The 21,146-nt window shown below is 41.4% G+C and overlaps 1 protein-coding gene across 2 annotated transcripts; it reads right to left on the reverse strand.

The window, feature by feature from the left end:
- Positions 1-5,707: 5,707 nt before the first annotated feature.
- On the reverse strand, positions 5,708-13,727 carry LOC136443672 (ZP domain-containing protein-like). 2 transcript variants are annotated; one of them, XM_066440995.1, is made up of 13 exons: positions 13,541-13,727; positions 12,038-12,175; positions 11,242-11,433; positions 10,826-10,939; positions 10,241-10,354; positions 9,948-10,055; positions 9,479-9,657; positions 9,064-9,147; positions 8,705-8,884; positions 7,960-8,099; positions 7,513-7,612; positions 7,013-7,202; positions 5,708-6,809 (listed from the first exon to the last, which is right to left on the reverse strand). In XM_066440995.1, the coding sequence occupies exons 1-13, from the start codon at positions 13,587-13,589 to the stop codon at positions 6,679-6,681; spliced, it is 1,719 nt and encodes a 572-aa protein (XP_066297092.1). In that variant the 5' UTR covers positions 13,590-13,727; the 3' UTR covers positions 5,708-6,678. The 2 variants fall into 2 exon arrangements, with proteins under 2 accessions (XP_066297092.1, XP_066297091.1); XM_066440994.1 differs by having other exon boundaries at positions 10,241-10,357.
- Between the last annotated feature and the right edge of the window lie 7,419 nt (positions 13,728-21,146).

Consider the following 21,146-nt stretch of genomic DNA (forward strand, 5'->3'; position numbering starts at 1 on the left):
TGTAAGGGGCCAGATAACCTGTTTGGGGAATCAGGAAATCACAGCCTGTGTTCTAACTACATGGGGAAGTCCAGCTTCACCCTTTGGCTTGAGACCACCGAGCCCTTGTCCTTTGGGAACACCACTTGCACTGCTTCTTCAGAAACTGGCTCCTACACTGCCGTCTTCATGGCGAGCAACCGCGCACACTCTGGCATAACAGCACTCCCAGCCACAGAGCTCTCACTCATAAACACGACACCATTCTCGACCAGCATCAGTACCACACCGCTGCCCACAGGCATGAGCACCACACCACTGTTCACAAGCGCGAGCGATGATGCACACGAAGATCTAATGTGGTACATCGTGTGTGCAGTTGTTGGCCTGTTGTCGCCACTTGCTGTGGTAGGGGTTTGGGGATGTGTCAGTTGTGTCTGGCGAAGGCTCATACGCAAAGCCAGGGGGGACGCTGCAGACCCATCCCGTAATGACAATCAGGTCGCTGCCTGCTCCAGGTGGCCTGTTGGAGACCATGGCAACTTGAATGAGTCAGTGATCAGTCCTTACGCTGAGGGTCGTTTCGACGACCACGACAGCTTGTCAGAATCAACCATCAGCCCTTACGCCGAGGGTCGTTTCGACGATCACGACAGCTTGAATGAATCAGAATCAGTCATCAGCCCTTACGCCGAGTCTGGTTTTGTGAACCACCCTGATTTGCGCAGGACTGATTCTTCCCAATCAGAAGCCGTTCCGTACGGTCAGGCGAAGCTGTGCGTAGCGTACGCAGGCCGCCCCCGCGCGCAGACATATCCCGTGCCGTCCCGCCCGTACAGCACTGAGCGCCCTCGTCAGAAACCGAGCAGGGAAGGGGCTGTCCTGGCTGCGTATGGCCAAAACGGTCGCGACAAGTCCGGCCGTAAGTGCTACCAGCACCCATCCATTCTTCCCAACCCGGGCGCCATTCAGTCCTCTGCCTACCGGCAGAATGCCAGCGCCGCCCAGGGTTCCCGCACGGCACCTTGCTACAACTCCCCTGCCCTGCCCACTGACCAAGAGCGTACCCTGTCCAACACGTATGACCAGCATGACCCCAGCGAGGCAGTCTGCAACTCCGTAGAGTCCCCAGTGGCCAATAGCTATGAGTTAGCCGCCTCGCCTAGTAGTGAGGCGGGTACCCAGTCCGTTGTCTACGATAAAAACCATCGTAGCCAGCCCGCCACCGGTCGGAGAAGCAGTTACGTCTGTCCCTCCCCTGCGACCGGCGCTTACGCGTCTCCGGCAGCTACCTACAGCCAGAATGACCGCAGAGAGGCAGTAAATGACCCCCCAGAGTCCCCCGAGACAAACAGCTATGAAGCGGCGTCCGCTCACGGTCAGGTTCACTGAGAATAGAAGGAGGGAATTCAACAACGAAATTTAGATCTGTCCGACATCAACCATTCATTGTTCGGTGGGCGTTTGGATTATTTACCCCCAAATTTGGGGTTTACCTGTCACATTTCTACCTATCAGTTTTTGTACAATTACAAAAAACCTAACATGCCGTCTTTGAAATAAAGAAAACAAACACCGGTATTCTTTGACGGAATAAAAGAAAACAATGTGTAGAAGGATGGCAGGTTATGTTCTCTTTGATCAAATTTTATGAACAAAAAAATCATTGCAAAACAACATTAAACATACAGGAATCTCCGATCCCTCGTTAACGTTTGATCTTCCAGCGCACTAAACCAAAAAAATTGTACGTCATTGAGCACCTTATTTGCATTAATAGAATACGTCAGACGGTGATGTTATTTGGCGAAGGTTTGAGGACGTGGAACTATTGTCTTTCTTTATTTGTTTGATTTCCTTTCCTTTTTCCTTCTTCGGAAACATTGTCAAATCAGACTAACATTCATCCTGTCAACATGGAAAAAATTACATATTTCATCTTGGATGCATGTTTTCTTGTTTATATGCATTTGAATAACTTTATAGCAGTCTGATTTTGACATGGACTAAAGGTATAAAACCGAAAATCTAAATTCTAATGAGACTGAAGGTGCCATGTAAAAAATATGCGGCCAACTAACTAAAAACGTACGTTGATGTCTTTTAAGCTCGTATGAAAGTCCATGTAAAGTAAAATAAATACACCAAAACAGCAACAACATCATACATTCAAATATCGTGATAAAGGATATGAAATATTTCATTCTTGTTCCTGTTATAGACACGAAAACGCAGGCTTGCATACATATATACTGCAAATTGAAAATGTACATGATTGTTTCAATTCCCGCTAAAACATTTTTTCACGCCGAACAAACTTGCATGCACAGCCATCTAACGGAAGCAGATATGACCCGGATGCTGCCCTTAGTTTTAGTATGGTGCTGGAATCAGCTTTTCCCAGGGCAACATCCAGGCTGTAGAGAGTATTGAACACCAAGTTACTAATTCTAGAATCACTTTTCTTTGAGAAATGTGCCAGTTTTCTGAGATGGAAATTACGAAGGAGGATAACAGGGGTTCTCACCAACATCTAAAGCTGTTTTATGAATTATTCCGTCATTCCTGGTTCTAAAGAAAAACATACCATATCCACCATCTAAAGAGAGGGCCAAAAGTATCTAAAATAAATCATACAGCCCTTTCCATTCGGGCGTGATGCATTCCACTACTTCCTGATTAGATGACAATATGTTGTAAAAGACATGTAACTGTTAGCAAATCAGAATATATGGAATAACAAAGAATAAGATATCAAGAACACAATGATGGTGGTGCTCATCTTTGCACAAAAAGGTGTTAAAATATGCTGAAATGATGATTAATGTTTGTTTAATGATATATTTTGTATAATGTCTGTATAGTAGCATTACATATCTTATGTTAGAATGATATTCATTGTATTCATTGGTAAAGGAAAGGGAGTGTTCTCAAATTCCAGAGGCGTACTGGTACTGTCGTGCATATGATCATGTATGGACCATTTGTTAACGGCAAAGAAACAGAAGAAATATGTGATCTGTATCGTTAATGACGACAAAAGACCTTTGTAGCCTGAGTAAGTTGGTTGTCACTCTAAATGAGCTACTTTATCTCAAAGTACCAACAGGAAAGCTGTATAGACGTCATGTTTGACTGTGAAGCTGAACTGTAGCCAGAAACTGCTCTTGTCTACACACGTGACAAAAGAAGAACTTTTTTGTCATAAACATAGACATACTTGAAAGAGAAAGGTTGTAGGCCATTGAATAAGTCTAGCGCTCTGTAGACTGTTTTAGACCATTGAAAGTCTAGTATTCTGCAGACTTTCCTTCAACTCGTACCTCACATTTGTTAGTTGAAAAGGGGGCCTAGTTTAAATCCGCTTCTTTTAACACGGAAGTCAGCAAACAAGCTTTTCACATATTTCTGACATCGTGTAAGAGAAAGAGAGAGGTGGAGTTTCCCGAATAGCAATCTGATCTTCATATTGAGAAAGAATGCTTTGCAACGAATACGTATCTCAATTAAGCCTGCATGAACAAGTTAACATCTTACTGGTCGTACCGAAAGACATAAGCGCTATGTGCTCATGTAGCATACTATGAGGGTTGATGTCCTGGGAAAATTACACTTCTTCTTGTTAGTCTCTCGTCATCGAGATAGGTGCAATATGAACATTGGGCCGGCCGTGGTTGAACAATCCATTGTAAGAACTGCACCCCTTTCATGAACCGCGCAAGTCGGACGAGCGACCACAATTGGGATTCGAACTCTGGACCTGCTGATCCAGAAGCATGCTGCATGGTCACCAGTCACCACCTAGTGGACAACAAACCCTTTTTCTGCTGTGCTATGCCTGGCAACTGATTCTAGTTGTGAACCTCAAATTGATATGACGGATGATTGCAGACAGCGGTTGCACTGTACGCTATGTACGAACCGTAACTATCGGTCTAAATTTCAAGGCCCTGACTGACTTCAACAGGCCTTCTGCAGGCGTACGTATGGATCTGATCAATGATACTTGTCATAGATATATACGGCCTACCAACAAATCTGATACTGATCGATACAGTACATAACCCTTGGAATCATCCTCATCTATGTGTGTACCTATATTTTACTTACGGAATACCTTCTCGTAAGGAAAACATTCTGCTATGCACTGATCATGACTAGTACAAGACGATGCGTCAGCTCTTGTCATTTTTACCATGTTCGTCCAGACCCTTGTAGTGCTTAGTGGTACATAGGTCAGCAAGGTTCCTTTCTGTTTCAGTAGCAGGGCATATTTTCACAGGGAGGGGCTGCTAGCCCTTCCCCATTTACGAACTCGAGGCACCTCCTCGAACATGGGATCCAACTCTACGTCCCCTCCGAAAGATGGGTGCAGGCACATATCATGTACTAAGGATTAAAAGGTGATGAAGCAGCATGTCCCACGTATGGTTTCTTTTGTACTTCTGGGATCATTTTCATGGAGCTAAATGCTTCCCACAAAAGCAACACGCTTCTCACTAAAACGTGATGTTGATATTGTGCAATAATGTCGTGTTGATGTAGAGTTCAACGATGTAAATAATTTGATGTTGATGAAAAGATATGCGCTTTGGAGAAACAAGTTAAAATAGATTCTTCTAAGCAATGTACAAGACATTGAATGATACTGCAATGTCAATGTTAACATGAGTGATAGATCTATCTATCTATGTTGATGGTCATTGAAATATTTTACAATGTATTTTCTTGTAGAATCTAGTCTTGGAAATGTGGACATTGTCTGAGATGACAACCCATATACGACTTCATTGATGTAAATAATGTGATATTGGTGAATACAAATATATGCTTTGGAACAACCAGTTAAGATTAACTGGTCAATGTGATGTGTAAGACTATATGTAATATTGTAACATTGATATGTGATGTTGTGCTAATGTGTACAATGTATACATGTGTGATAGATCAAACCTATGTTGATCATCACGAATGCATATAATTTACAATGTGTTTTCTTGTAGAAGCTAGTCTTGGAAGTGTGGGTATTGTCTGAGATGACAACCCAAATACGACTGATGTTGGCACCACCGTGCACGTTGTACAATGATAATTGAAAAATGTAAAAGTTTGGGAGTTCTAATAAACTGTCTAAGTGTTATAACCTCTCAGCTTCTGAATGTCCTGTGACTCTGGTGTTGTGGATGGTACGTTTGGAGGTGTGGTGAGTGGGCATGGTTACAGTATGTAGTGGCAGAAGGTGCCTCTTTTTATCACTCAAAGTTACAAATCCTGTGACTCAAATGATCTATGATGGGTAAGAAATACTTTTGCAGCATTGAAGTGATAGTTCTGGTAATAACAGTGAATTAAGACCAACAAATAGAATGCCATTGATAAAACTGAATTGCAAAGGAACAATACTATTGTATTAAACAAAAAAATCAATCAGTCAAAGTCAAACAAAATACACAAACCGATCCAATTTCAACACATCGTTTGACTATGAGACTAAGTATTGAATAAAAAAGAATGGCTCACAGACACAGGAGTATGTGCTTGTACACTCCTTATGTTTTTGTGTTGCTTTTTAATGGAAAGATAAACAGACATGAAAAAAGCTGCTGTAATGCCAAAAAACAAAACGTCAGTACTTTCCAGCCTTTGTTGCTACCATGCTGAAAAAGTTGAGTAACCGCCAGTTTTAGCTCAGCCACAGACTAATAAAACATGGGTGAAAATTACAAAATTGTTGCTGATGTTTTTTATTCGTTATACATACAAACATACATACAGACCCAGCCACACCATGGCGTAACTGAAAATCGTGTTAAGTTATGGCTGTGTGTCTAGCGTATCACAATTCAAAAGGTGCATTTACGGAAACGTCTTTCAGCGTTTACCGGTTGTAGCAGAGCGTTAAAGGTTCATAGTATGTATGAAAGCCTTTCTTTTGTCTTATCGCAGACTCCTGTGAAAGGGTCTGAGTGTTCCAGTTGTTGAGTGCTCTGCTAAATGGCTTTGTTTTAGACAAACGGGAAGGAAAACCACAATGCGCCTCGGCACTGTTTTGTTTGATTGCATGTATCTTTACCATGCAGATGTAATTACCAGCAACACTAGCTTAAAAGGTAAATCACACGATGAAAACACTTGTTTTATTCATTCAACTCCTTTTCAATGCAAAGGTGATCACATACTGTGTCATTTAAAGCAGGTCACACTTTAATGAAATGTTTATATGTCTACCACTGACGGCTGGCCCGGCACAGAATAGTTATAGGTTTTCTACTTGTTTACTCTTCCTTTGTCAGATATTATCGTAAACAAACATTGATAACGCCATTGAGTCCTTGTTGTTGTTCTTTATATGACAGAACACGAATAAGAAGAAATAACAAACACAACCGTACGCTAAGCTACGAAGAAATACAGAATAAAACACACAGTCCTCAAAATTTTAATGTATGGTGTAGTCTTGAAAAAAAAGTCCACTCAATACGTCATGTTAATGTTCCATATCTGTTTTTCATATACTTCTTATGTTGGTTGTGATATAAACAGGTTATAGATTTAACTTAACCATAACGATAACAAGAACTATAAAAAGGTTGTCAAGGGTAACACACAGTCATGATCGGTGCGAAGAGCTTTTAGAAACACATAATTAGTTAACCGCAAACAAAAGCTAGTCGTTTCTTGTAGACATGTAAGGCGTTTCTATCCAGCAGTCCCCTCATTACGACGATGGCCAGCTAGTTGGAACAGCACAACGCCCGCAAGAACCAAGACGGTCAGAGCAGTTATGGCCAACAGAGCAATGGGCAGCAGCACAGAAGACGTTACCCCTCCTGAAAAAGGAAAAAGAAAAGAAAGAAAATGGAATGTTTTAGGGGATACAGAGCTGCCGAAATAACAAATGACAAAAAATGCGTCCGCCCCAGAAAAATCGCCAAAAAGTTACAATCAAACAAAAATTGTCACTAATGCTCGTACACAGAAGTTTAATGTATCTGTGGTTGTGTGGCATGGACATTAGACTATATCTACTAACCGCTGTTATCTTCAGAGGCCTTTTCGTTCATGAATATCATGATAGGGCCGCTCATCACGTGATTGTTGTAGCCAGCTGACCTGCGCATGCGCTCTGATTGAGTGACGTTTGCTGACGTCACACACCCCTGAGAGCATCTGGACTGCGGGTCTGTAGCGTTACACACGATGGCGTCGCAGTGCAAGAACACCTAATTAGGAAGGGACACATTTAAACGTTACCTTTGACGGTAAACGGACTGTGCTCAAAATTTCGTTTTCAGTGTGATCTTTTCACCAATGTGAAACTGAGTCGGTATTGATACATTCTGTTTGTTGGAAATATGGTGATTTTTTTTACTTTGATTTACCAGTGCGTTACGTCGCAAATTAAGAGACACTTGACTATTGAAACGTTGATTTACGAGTTTGTTTGTTTATTAAGGTCTCCATTAGTTTTCAATTCTAACAGTCCGATCCATACAATAAAGTTTTGCGGGGTAGCTAATTACATAACGTTACCTGTTCATTATCGGTAATGAACCTGAAGGCCCGGATGGTGAACCTGCTTTCTGTGACGTCAGGAGAAGAAACAAGAGTCACAGTATCATCCACTGGACATCTGTTATGCAAAGTGGAGAGAACGAATCGAAAGTTTCATTGAAATTTTGTCCTCTCATCATAATATACATTATTTTCGCTATCGCTTCAGTATCAAGTTAGAAATTAAAAGTAGAATGGAACGACGTGATCTAACACTTAAACACAGTATGCAGAAGAAAAACATCCAGACTTTGCATGATGTACAAAATGACTAATAAACTTGTGGACGTACCGACTGATAAGTATCTAATGTCAGCTCAGAAAAGGACTAGAAAGACCACAAATTTACAATCAACAATGCTAATCAAAGGTCTGTCATGTCAGATAATTGTATTTTACCAGAGATCACAGCCGAACAGTACGTACCCGGCGACAACGAAGGGAAAGCCGGTCGTGTCGTCTGGGTCAGGCGAGGGAGTAGCTCTGCACGTCTGGAGTAACACCGCCAGTCCCTGGTCACCACCTAGGACTTTCACACCCACGTATAACGGTTCTCCCAGCTTCACCTACAGTATAGATTCGCATGAAGAAAGAAAGAAGGAAGGAAAGAATGGGAAAAAAGGAAGGGAGGCCAAGAAAAACAAAACATGAACCTGTTGTCATGCGGAAAAAGGATAAGCTACGTAGACTGCAGCTGCGGAAGGTACCAAGAAGAAACTTTTGATTGTGATGAGAGGGGCTTAGTCACGTTTGGGACCGCATTCTTCCCAATGCAGCGCCACCTAGCATTGGGTAGTAACACCTAGTCTCTACCAGACTAACCGTGCCGGCTATTGGGAAATATTTGCCAGCGCCCGGGGAGTTTGCCATTAGAGGGTTTCATTCGCAGGCTAGGATTGCATATTGGACCCTCTCTCCGTAGCCGACTCCCTTCATACAATTCACTCTATTTGGCCAATTTCTACTATCTTCCCAGCGATCCGCCGAGCCTGGTAGAGGCTAAGTAACACCAGTCAGTATTGCTCTAGGAAAGGTTGCAAAATCACTAACAAAACCTTGGCAAGTAAATATCTCTTGCCTATGAGTAAGGAACTTAACCAAATATCCCGAAGGTTTGTGTAAAAAGGAACACAGTCTAAAAATGATTGAAAGTTTTTCTTCCTCTTCTTACGCGAATGGGGAACTTTCCTTGGTCGTACACCCGTCGGAATGCGGACGTGGCGTACAGCCTCATCTCGAACCCCAGCCTGCCCGTGCCGCTATCCTGGAACTCAATGACGCGACTGTCGGGCTGGTAGTTGAACTTGGCCTGGACCACCCGCGGGTATCGGCACTGGACGGTGATGCGGACCTGAACGGTTTTAAGTAATATATTTGGATTTTGTACCACGTTAGGAACTGAGTGAACTGTAGATGTAGCAGTAATAGCGACAATCATTGAAAATAAGTAAATAATCTATCTATCTATCTATATATATTTATATATATTTATATATATACAGATTAGTATGATCAAACGTTATTGCTTACGCTTTGAATCCGTGTAGCGATACCCTGGATGTATACCCGTCTGTTGGTGATGACGTTGGTGTAAATGATGTCATTACTGGTTACCTACGGACGTGAGAGAGAGCATAGTATTGTTTACGAATTGTTTAAAATTCATTATCACACGGACTTCATTGCCTCTCGATGTTTAGCAAATCCTCTAAAAAGTACTATCAGTGGACCCATTTGTTAAAAGAAACATTTCCTTCTTAATGATTCTATAGCTTGTAGAAGTAACGACAACTTTACGCAAAATGACAGTTACTCAAGCAATTGGATATGATTTTGGAAATGGTCAGACGTTTCAAGTAGCATCCAGTATACTTTTCGTCAGTGACAACTTTGTTGATGGGCATTTAGTATTGACTGATCAGAATCGATGACTATGATCGCTTACCAGCCTCCTGGTTCCACAGCCCCTAAGTGGTGTAGAGATGGATACGAAGGTTTCATTGCCGGTGACGTTACAAGACGGGTCCCGTAACTGTAGGTGCCCTGCCGGTAGACCCCCAACGTAGCCTCGTGGGATGTCTATCCGCATGCGGCTCTTCGTACAGGTAGTTACGACACCTGACGCTGGAAGATATCATATACATACATTATAAGGGTTCGCCTAAATGACGAAAACTACCTTAAACCACAAACTGTACCTAAATCAGAAGGAATTTGGGTAGATCTCAGTCGGTTATAAATGATTCTATAAAGGGTTGGAATTTATCACCAAAGGCGTTTACATTCATGATGATATTCTTTTGAAAATATAGTCGTGATCATTTCATGATCTTTCATTTTAAAGCAAACAAAAAGGAATTTTCCGACGATTGTGATTAGCTCTGATCATGACGTGACATAAGTTAGTCAGTTACCCGTGCCACAGTGTGTTCCCTCCCAGCCTTGTTGACAGGCGCAGCGGTAACCCTGACTCTCCGGGACGCACTCGCCCTCATGCTGACAGGGGCTGGGATCACATAGGTCTGTGGGAATTTCAAATTACGGAAAGAAAAACGTCGCACACTATATCTAGACAATCGTACATGGATCATATATATTTTAATATTCAGTCTGTTCACACTACATACTAATAACAGTACATGGTAGCTGTGTAAATCTCTTACGATCTACGGATGGTGTATTAAAAAAAAAACGGCGCAAAACTCACTTGTTTGGCAATTTCTACCAATGTAACCGATTGGACACGAACACGTGTAACCTCCGCCCGTATTGGTGCAGTTTGCTCGGTTGCGACAGGCTCCCAGACCACACTCGTCCACATCTTCTGTGTTTTCAACATCACCAAACAACACATGACAACAACAACAACAAATAATTTATCATTGCACAAACATGATTGACATTGTATCTACGTTGACGGTATCCAACATACATGTCTGACCATCTAACATGGCGGACAATAATTGCGTCATGGTCACGTGAGTGCAAGCACCTATTACGTAACAGGCTACGTCACTAGGTTTAGCAGACGCATTAAGTAGCCTGACGAATAAGTAGCTTGGTAAGAAATTACACTTTAAGCATTTCAGCAAATATGTATCTGTTACACATGTGTATTATGTGATTGTAAACCCTGCACCAATTCAGCACTAGAAAGGTTGCCTTCGCATGGGTAATTTCTGACCAATAAAGAACATTATTATCTTTATGGCATAGCATCACATACAAGAATGATACAAGCCTTTTGTTGTAAATCGTTGGAAAGAGTCTGAACACATGATTATGTCATCACCTTGACAGAATTCTCCTGTCCACCCAACAGCACAACTACAAGTGAAGTTACCAGCACCCGGTGAAGGTGACGTCACACAGGCTCCGTTGTTGCTACAAGAGGCATTGGCACAATCTAGAAAGAAACGGTCAGTGCTACAAATGTAGTAAAATTGCACCGCGATATCCGGATCCTAGTACATTTGCTTGTGTGTAGGAAAACATTCAAGAAGATACCCGACATATACAGATCGATTGTCAAGCAATAAAGTTAATGTAAGTTCATATGGCACAACACCAGTTAAAATCATTTTGCAAAGAAGATAATTGAAGAAGAAACATAACGGTAACAAACTCCCCTCGACTATAAATAGCCTGTTATGTTGTATGTTTATATTAACTTAAGTTGTAAGATGTGTGTAACTATGCAGATCTCACTTGAGCACACTGCGCCTGCGTTCTCTCCCACTGGGTTACAGTTGTGTATTCCCCACTGGTTACTCCGGGGACAAGACTCGAGGGTGCTCTCCTTCCCAGAGCACTGAACATTGTCCAACCAATAGAATGTTGCTTTGCTGCTGCCGTTTCTGTACTTGGCAAACGCTGAGGCCTCACTTGCACTCTGATACCCTACATAGAAAATCATCATTTGAAAATCATCGTTTGATTTTCCCTTGACTTGAAATGAAATTAGGGACTCAATATAACCTGTCTCTGGGTCTGAATTAACTTAACTGAATAGTTACCCCCAAACCATCAACAACTGTAGGAGCAATCGTAAAATCTCCATGTGATGTTCAATGTAAATAATGTTGTTTTTAATGGCCAGGGCTTCCCAGAAATTTACATCAGCATCTAGAAAGTTAATATTTTTCGTTGCATAAAGTACATTGATATCGTTTGCTAGAGTAGATTAAACAAGAAAAAAACTGGCCTCGCAACCATCAGACAATATGGTGAGGATGAACAGGTGGTTGTGCGTGTAATGACTTGTATAGACTTCGTTACGCCCTGCCATCCCCATCGTCACATTTGTATATCTTGCATGAAAACCGCCACAATTTTGTCACCCTATCCTTTGCTGTATAATAGCTAATGGCCACATTATTGTCCTATTTATTTTATCACTCGAAGTAAAAATCAAACCTTCCTGGATGCCGTTTAGATTACCAATAGGAAAAGCTTTTTAAAAAAGCTGGTAAAAATATCATGAGAAAGGTTTGTTACTATGTACCTAATTCCCGACAGACGACCGTTGCGTCCTTGATGTCCCAGTCGTCGTCACAGACCCCTCCCCATCTCCCGGAGTGGTACACCTCCACGTGACCTTCGTTCTCACGAGGACCTGACGTCAGGCGAACCAGACAGAAAACTGCACATACATGTACAGAAACAAGAAGCACTTAAAAACTAGACGAATGTCCCCAGGGGGCCTGCATGGCTTTCTATCCTTTGCACTGCTGACTAACATTCCAAACATTCTTATTGGCTTAAAATGCCCGTGGACAGATTACTGTGCAATTCCTAGAATATTTGCAAACTGCACACAATACTATACCATTTGGCTCGACACTGAGGCGTCGCCAAAATAAAATAAAAAACACTGGCACATGGAGAATGAGAAATTGCAGCTAAGGAAAAGATGAGCACATCAACCCATTCTCTTTTTCTTTGATTGGCAACGGTGTGGACATTATCTGGCGACGTTATGAAAATATGTTCTCACCGCTCTCTCGTCTTGTTGTTCTAGGCATTGGCAGTACCAAACGACTATGAAGATTCGGAAAAAAAACGTCGGCCAACACAATTAAAGGCAACCAGCTGCAGGTAACGATGCAAGATCTATAATATGTGCAAGAGGAGGGTCACACAACTCAGTTACACATGATAAAGCGACTTGGTGCTCACTGCCAGAGTCATATTGCTGTTCATATGTCCTGGGCTGTTAATATAGATATATGGATCAGTATTCTGCCTTGTAAACATCTAGAACTCTAGTAAAAAGTCCACTCCAAGTCACCGAGAGGGTTGCTACTGTCATAATTTACAAAAATCTAGAAATTATTTGTGGAAGAGATTAGATTCTTTTGAAATATTTCGAATGTGATTTCAACTTTATGATCATTTCCCCGGTTTTCTAAAACTTTAGAAAAAATCATAATGAAAGTTGGTCAAAACTGATCTACTAGCTATAGTGGCTTAAAACTGAACCACTAGCGAGTCGAAACTGAACCATTAGTGGGTCAAAGCAAATTAATAACTTGAAAATGAAAGAAACTCAGTCCTTGATATTCGATGACTTCGATCTGTTTGGACGGAAAGATGTCATGATCATGTATCTTTGTACAAGGAGGTAATGTTGAAGTCAAACGAAACATCAGTCGGATTAGTGCCCCCCTCCCCACCTTTCTTGGCCAACCAACTGCTACAACTGGGACATGCGCGCGTTTATAGTCGATGATTTCTAAAAGCAGGCTCTATAACGTACATGTATCTAACATCTACTCACTACAATCTACATTTATTAGTAAAAGGGTGCTCGATACAGGCTGAGTTTCGACTTGTACGTTCGACAAAGATTTGATACTCGCCTTGACCAATTGGCATGTAGGATCATGTAGGTAATATCTGCATCTGACTGATCAACATCAAAGCAGATCTTTATACTATTGCACCGTTTTCTGCTTCTTTACAGTAACACCTTGCTTACTTTAAGTAGAAAACGTGTAAAACTTACCATAAGATAGGCGACAGAGCAGCAAAACAGTCAGGACCGAGCGCTGCATGATGTTCCCAATCTTCAACTGGCTGCTCTGAGTTTATCAACAAGGTCGACTTGCTCAGCCGTTGAGGGCGCGGGAAAGTCGCACTGACTTCCTGTTTCAGGGACGTTTGTCTTTCAACAGCCCAGGCGCCAAGTCATAACATAAGGTTGACGGCTCACATAGTATATTGTCAGTAACTTATTAGGCCATGTTGATACGATTACATGGATGACATCCCCTGGGAACTATAAGGAACAATGGATTCATAATTTTCGTTCTTTCACTTCTTGTTCTTTAACTTTGATTTTGGCATTACCAGCTGTTTTATGACTTTCTTGTGCAACTCACGGCATATATTTCCTCAGCTGCTTTGTACAATTCACAACGGTTGTTTTTTTCTTTTAGAAAAGGACGAAACTTGATGTGCGCGCGGATGTCATTAATATCGAACAAACGTGGCCTAACATATTGTTATGTTTAGCCATACCTAGTATGGCTCAACATATTGTTATGTTTAGCCATACCTAGTATGGCTCAACATATTGTTTTTGTTCACGTTCTTCTTCTCCTGCCAAGTCTTCAAATGGAATCTACTCCGTCATTTTTGGGCCAAACGACCTGAAATTTGGCATGTAGGTAAAGATGGCAAATACCCTTAGGTGCTTTTTCATTTCTTTCGAAACAGGCCTTGAAAACATTTTTATGGAGGTTTTTTGGGGCATTTTTAGACAATTTTTATATTTTGGGCTCCTGTGCCCTGGTATTGCTAGCAAGTTACCTGAAATTCGGTACAAGGGTGCTTTGAACATGTCCCTACAGGATTTCAATCACAATTCTGGTGTACATCACTTCAGAATGCTTCATTTTGGGACTTTTGGACCCATTTTCAGACCAAAAACAGGCCAAAAGTGGTATCCACGTTCCATGTTCTATTTGCTGCTGGCCAAGGAATCCATGTTCTATCTAAGGATCCTCGCGTTCCATTTGCTACTGGCCAAAGAACACTGTTCTATTTAGGTCACCTGAGGTCATATTGCAGGAACACACGCAAGCCTTTGCAGTAAGAAGCTCTTGGGGTCTCACAGAACTTGTAGAGAGAGTTTTTGTACGGGTGATTTTGGAACAGTCCATTTATGCATCAGGAGGGAGATTGTCGAAGTATAATGCTCTCGCAAATGTTGCCTTTCTACATACAGTTAATATTTCGATTTGCCCAGGTGTTATTTTGGGACAGCCCACTTCTTGCATGGGGAGGAGTATGGCTAAACATGCTGTATTTGCTCAGGGGCAAATGACGGCCTTTCTAGTTATGTTTAGCCATACCTAGTATGGCTCAACATATTGTTTTTGTTCATGTTCTTCTTCTTCTTCTTCTTCTTCTCCTCCTGCCAAGTCTTCAAATGGAATCTACTCCGTCATTTTTGGGCCAAACGACCTGAAATTTGGCATGTAGGTAAAGATGGCAAATACCCTTAGGTGCTTTTTCATTTCTTTCGAAACAGGCCTTAAAAACATTTTTATGGAGTTTTTTTGGGGCATTTTTAGACAATTTTTATATTTTGGGCTCCTGTGCCCTGGTATTGCTAGCAAGTGACCTGGAATTCTGTACAAGGGTGCCTTGAACATGTCCCTACAGGATTTCAATCACAATTCTGGTGTACATCACTTCAGAATGCTTCATTTTGGGGACTTTTGGACCCATTTTCAGACCAAAAACAGGCCAAAAGTGGTATCCACGTTCCATGTTCTATTTGCTGCTGGCCAAGGAATCCATGTTCTATCTAAGGATCCCCGCGTTCCATTTGCTACTGGCCAAAGAACACTGTTCTATTTAGGTCACCTGAGGTCATATTGCAGGAACACACGCAAGCCTTTGCAGTAAGAAGCTCTTGGGGTCTCACAGAACTTGTAGAGAGAGTTTTTGTACGGGTGATTTTGGAACAGTCCATTTATGCATCAGGAGGGAGATTGTCGAAGTATAATGCTCTCGCAAATGTTGCCTTTCTACATGCAGTTAATATTTCGATTTGCCCAGGTGTTATTTTGGGACAGCCCACTTCTTGCATGGGGAGGAGTATGGCTAAACATGCTGTATTTGCTCAGGGGCAAATGACGGCCTTTCTAGTTTTTGTTCATTATGTTTAGCCATACCTAGTATGGCTAAACATATTGTTTTTACTCATGTTTCTTCTTCTTCTTCTTCTTCTTCTTCTTCTTCTCCTCCTGTCAAATCTTCAAATCGATTCATCTCTGTCATTTTTTGACCAAATGACCTGAAATTTGGTACAGAGGTAATGTAGGCAAAAACCAATGTGCGTTCTTTTCCTTTTTTTGATATTGACCTTGAAAGTGATTTTATTGAGGTTTTTAGGCTATTTTTAGCATATCTTGGCCTCCTGCGCCCTGGTATTTCAACCGAATGACCTGAAATTTGCTGTATATGTGGCTTGAACAAATATTTAAAGGACTACATTCCCATTTTTGGCATACATATCTTCAAAACGATCTATTTTGGGCTTTTTTGACAATATTTGCCACTTCTGTCACTTTCAATACTAATAGGCGCGCGGCATGCGGACGCGTCCATTTTGATATTGTGGGGGAGTAAGTTGAATGTATCATTATTGATATAGGGTAAGAACAAGGTATATAGGAATGTATGCCTAAACAAATATGTCAAAGTAGTTATAATATCATAAAATGTAGATAAAAAGGATATAACGCCGGGTTCAACACCTTTTGCTGTCGAACTTGCATACACATCCCCCCGCTGCATGTCGGTTGGAAAGCTTCTGCGGAATTTTCCATCACTAGTTAGCACGCTAGCAGACGACACTCTGCGTCACGACCAACATTTTTCTATCGTCAGATAGCAGACAGTACTAACGTTACCAGGTAAGAAGGGTTTAAATATCCCGAATTCCTTCCCTACATTGTTATCTTACGTATAGAGATATTTTTGGTAATTGAGAACTCTAAATATTTTGTGTCGCTTTCGTTTAGTAAACACATTTGAAAATGCCCGCTCTGTAATTTTCCATTCATGGGACCGCAGGCAAGTGCTACACCGGCGTCGCAGTGTTTTCGGAATAAAATAATTACCGTTCTCCCTTTAAAACAACCGCCACCCAGAAAATCTTTACATTTCCAGTAGTAATAGTTACTTGACATTTAATTGATGAATACATTGATAAATTTGATTTCTTTTTGTAGTCACGTTTTATATGTGCGTATTACATTTTGTTGTTTTCATAATTAGCACGTTCGCACGCTGCAGACGACGGAATTTTCCATTCACGTGACAAGTGACCGCAGGCAAGTACTATACCATCGTTTTTGGAATAAACCCCCAATCCGAAGACACTTTTGGGCCTTACCCTGGAATTTGTTTACATTTTTAGTAAATAATGGTTACCTTTTATTAAATAAAGAAATGAATAAAATATATTTCTTTTCGTGGTCACATTTCGTATGTTACGTTTTGTTGTGTTCCAGCATGTCAGAAACATTTAAATCGGCGGGTACAATATTGATATAAGTTTCGAAACTATCACAACATATAGATTCATCTTTTGTTCGTACAGTTTCGAACATTGGTTAAATGAGCCATACGAAAGCAATTTACACGTCCCTGCTAAGTAGCTGATAGCACCTAATGATAGACCAATAAAGACGCCCCACCGCGAGAAGCCTGGCAGGCGATCGTAGGTGTTTTGTTTACTTTCGCGGTATCAAAAATTTCCACGTGAAGAACGCGGTTGGGTACTCCCAAAATCCTACTACGCCGGACAGAAAAGTTTCCATTAAATTTGTTAGAAATCTTGAATAGATCTAGTTTTCTATTGTTAAAAATCCGTTTCAAGGAAACACGACACACACCACGCTACCGGCACGGTACGGGGGTGTCGCCAGCCGAACAAATTCCCCGCCGCTCACGTTAACCCGCACCCGTTGTTTACGTTTGGAAGAGGTGAGCTGAGAAACACAACGCTCGTTCAAACCTTACTACCGTTGACTGTCACGCCCTTCGAAGCGGTAAACTACAGTCCGAAGATTTCTGTGTGTCCTTCAACAACTACAGATAATCGAAGACTCGTCACTGCATGGCTAGCACAACAAAACAACGAGCGCGCTCAGCTTCTGTACTTATCGCCTCGGCAAAGTTTGGCGACAAGCTGGAAGTTTGCTTACGAGGAGGAAAGACCGGACGTAAACATTTTACGTGATTATCGGGAAAACACCATGTTCCGTTGAACTGGGTGGTTAAACTGCAGTTTAGGAAATTTTATAACAGAAATTAAGTTAAATCAATGATTTTGTGAATGTTTATTTCAGCATTAGTTATTCCAGATATTTTCAAACTCCAAATTCTTCAACACAACACGGGAGATCGATTCTCCTCAGACTGGCGCGCAACTCCTGACAAAATTGATTGATGATCTCTCTGCCGCCGACTTCATACATGATCAAAGACATCAAAGGCGGGCGGAGGGCGGTGCGCAGGGAACTTGAATATATAATGTGGCGAAGTTGTTGCACAAGGAATTCTCACGCTGAGGGGTACATGAAATAATGTTTACAAAAACGACCTCTATGAATCGGGCCACATTCAGCAATGGTAGACGGATTCGGGGCATGCCGCGCAAAACACACGGTCTCACTGGGGACAGGCGTTTTGGTCCCGCACGTTGTCGCCGCTACGCGATCGAAAGCACGCCGCTGTCTGTCTCGGACCAACACGCGTCTCCCGTGATGTGTAGCGTCCACCAGGCTTTCCTGCGTACGGGCGTATGGATCGTAGAATTCGGCAAAAAAGGAATGATTAGGCCAGTAGAGTCAGTCCCCGGTAAGGTCAATGATTCGCCCGTTTGCGCTTGTAACGTTAAATGAATTTACCCTCTGGTGGTCAAACTTCACTGACAAACATTCTCCCTATTTTTATCATGAGCTTGCGTAGTTAGTCTGGTACTATTATGTGCCGGGAATGTTTATCTATCGCACGCCTTGGAAGGAAGTTCAACCATGATAAATGGTCGGCCTTTGTGAAAATTTGGAATCCCATGCTGTTGATTTTCGTGATTGAATCTGTAAGAAAATATATTTTCATGTCGTTCATGTTTTTGGGACGGACGCCGGGACGGGGTGAATTTTTTCTATCATAACATTTTCGTCCCGTCAGTAATGCAAATCGAATCGTGTTACACACGAGGCAAAACATTAAAAACGTGGGTCTAGTGGAGTGTTTTGGAGCGGGAAAATGCCGGATATTAGCGGTGCCGAACAGTGTACATCGTCGCGCGCGGGTGACGCTCCGTCAAAACAAATCCGCTGGTGGTCTAGCGTGGCCACCGAAAATAGACGGAAACACACAGGAGAACTTAGCACCTTCGTTTACGGGGCAATTGTGAAAATCTTTTGTTACAAATTGTTCGAACATTGAAACATTTGGATAGATGGTTTGAAACTGTTCTAAATAAAGAGATTTTTGTGAAGTTACGTTCGAAATGTTTCCAACATATGTTAAATAAGTTCAAACATGTTATAAGTTTTAATTCTTATTGTTTGAACAGTTTAGAACTATTGTGACTTAGACATTCTTTTAATCAAAATAGTTCAAACATATTACAAATATTATATTAAAACCCTCTCGGTGACTTGGAACTGACTCGTATTAAACCAAAATGATGCAAAATTTGACATGTGTCTGCCTTGGTCATGTACACAGGCCCTCATTTAAATGTTTGGCATACAGCCTTTCAAAACAATTTTTGAAATAAACAATTTTTTCGTTTCGTTTTTTTCAACCCAAATGTATACTATTGAATCATGCATTCAAACAAAGGGGTGTCACATTTCTATATTTCACCCATACTATCGCTGCAATATGTTGTTTAAGGTAATTTCCTTCTTCTCCTGTCAAATCCTCATATATATCATTATGTATACTATGGAGAACTTAATTCTTTCCTGGGGTTAATTTTTTTAAATTCAATTTTGAACTGGGTTGATTATGCGCGAGAGTGTAATTTTGAGCGGATATTTGTCGACTGGTCTAGTTTACATAGAGATGGCACGGAATATCCCATTCTTGCAAGAGGAGGATTCTTTAATTATTTATTGCAATTTTGAGCTGGAGTGATTATGAAAAAGTCCATTTGTTAGCAGTAGTGTATTTGTTTATGTGGATATGGTTGTGGACTGGTCCATATTGTGTTGAGGTGCTACTGGAAGACTCCATTCCTGTTTGGAGAGACTAATTGTTTTTAAATTCAATTTTGGACTGGGGTGATCCATTGTTTTTGTGGAAGTATTTTAGAATGGTCCATTGTTATTTTGGGACAGTCCATTTTTTGCATGGCGAGGAGTATGGCTAAACATGCTGTATTTGCTCGCAAATGTTGCCTTTCTAGTGTTCTTCTCCTTCTTCTCCTGCCAAATCTTCAAATGGATTCAACTCCGCCATTTTTTAACCAACCGACCTGAAATTTGGCATGGAGGTAAAGAAAGCAAATACCCTCAGGTGATTTTAAAATTGCTTTGAAACAGCCCTTAAAATCATTTTTATGGAGGTTTTTTGGGGCATTTTTTATATTTTTGGCTCCTGTGGCCTGGTTTTACAAGCAAATGACCTGAAATTCGCTACAAGGGTGCCTTGAACATGTCCCTACAAGACTACAATCACATTTCTGGTGTACATTACTTCAAAATGTTTCGTTTTGGGTACTTTTGGACCCATTTTCAGACCAAAAACGGGTCAAAAGTGCTGTCCCCGTTCCATGTTCTATCTTAGAATCCATGTTCTATCTAAGGTTCCGGGCGTTCCATTTGCTGCTGGCCAAAGAACATGTGTTCTTTTCAGGTTACCTGAGGTCATGTTGCGGGTAAACACGCGAGCCATTGCAGTAAGAAGCTCTTGGTGTCTCGCAGAACTTGTAGAGAGAATTGTTTTGCACGGGTGATTTTGGAACAGTCAATTTATGCATCGGGAGGGAGATTGGCAAAGTATGATGCTCTCGCAAATGTTGCCTTCCTACATGCAGTTAATATTTCGATTTGCCCAGGGGTTATTTTGGGACAACCCACTTCTTGCATGGGGAGGAGTATGGCTAAACATGCTGTATTTGCTCAGGGGCAAATGACGGCCTTTCTAGTTACAAATCTGATTGGGTTGTTCTTTCAATTCTGTAGAAATAAAATCTAGTTGGTAAAATATCACTCTTCTTCCAATGACTCAAGTCCTGAATCATGGTCAACGTATTACTAACCCATTCCCAGACAATTCCATCCATTTTGTTATTTAAACAATAATCTTACCTCAAGGATACAAATCATGAAACATTACAACTTTGTACATGGCAACCCAGAAAAATCGCACAATCACATATCTTAATTCTGTACTACATACATGTAGCCGCTTGCAGAGTGGATTAGTTTGCAGAAGTTTTCTGCGATTGGGAATACATTGTATCATATACAATTTGCGAGTAATACAGTTTTAATACATACAGTATCATCTTCATTGGAAAGTCCAACTCTAGAATTCAGTTCTGCACACATGTGCAGGCCTTCTTTCTCAGA

The sequence above is a fragment of the Branchiostoma lanceolatum genome, chromosome 10 (genome assembly GCF_035083965.1).
Source record: "Branchiostoma lanceolatum isolate klBraLanc5 chromosome 10, klBraLanc5.hap2, whole genome shotgun sequence".
NCBI lineage: Eukaryota > Metazoa > Chordata > Leptocardii > Amphioxiformes > Branchiostomatidae > Branchiostoma > Branchiostoma lanceolatum.

Excerpts from the sequence above, each read along its gene's own strand:
- LOC136443672 (XM_066440994.1), bottom strand. The coding sequence starts at position 13,589 with ATGCAGCGCTCGGTCCTGACTGTTTTGCTGCTCTGTCGCCTATCTTAT. Across the intron at positions 10,940-11,241 it reads CGCAGGCGCAGTGTGCTCAA|ATTGTGCCAATGCCTCTTGT; the intron begins GTGAGATCTGCA and ends GTTTCTTTCTAG. Across the intron at positions 9,148-9,478 it reads GCTGTGGAACCAGGAGGCTG|GTAACCAGTAATGACATCAT; the intron begins GTAAGCGATCAT and ends TCACGTCCGTAG.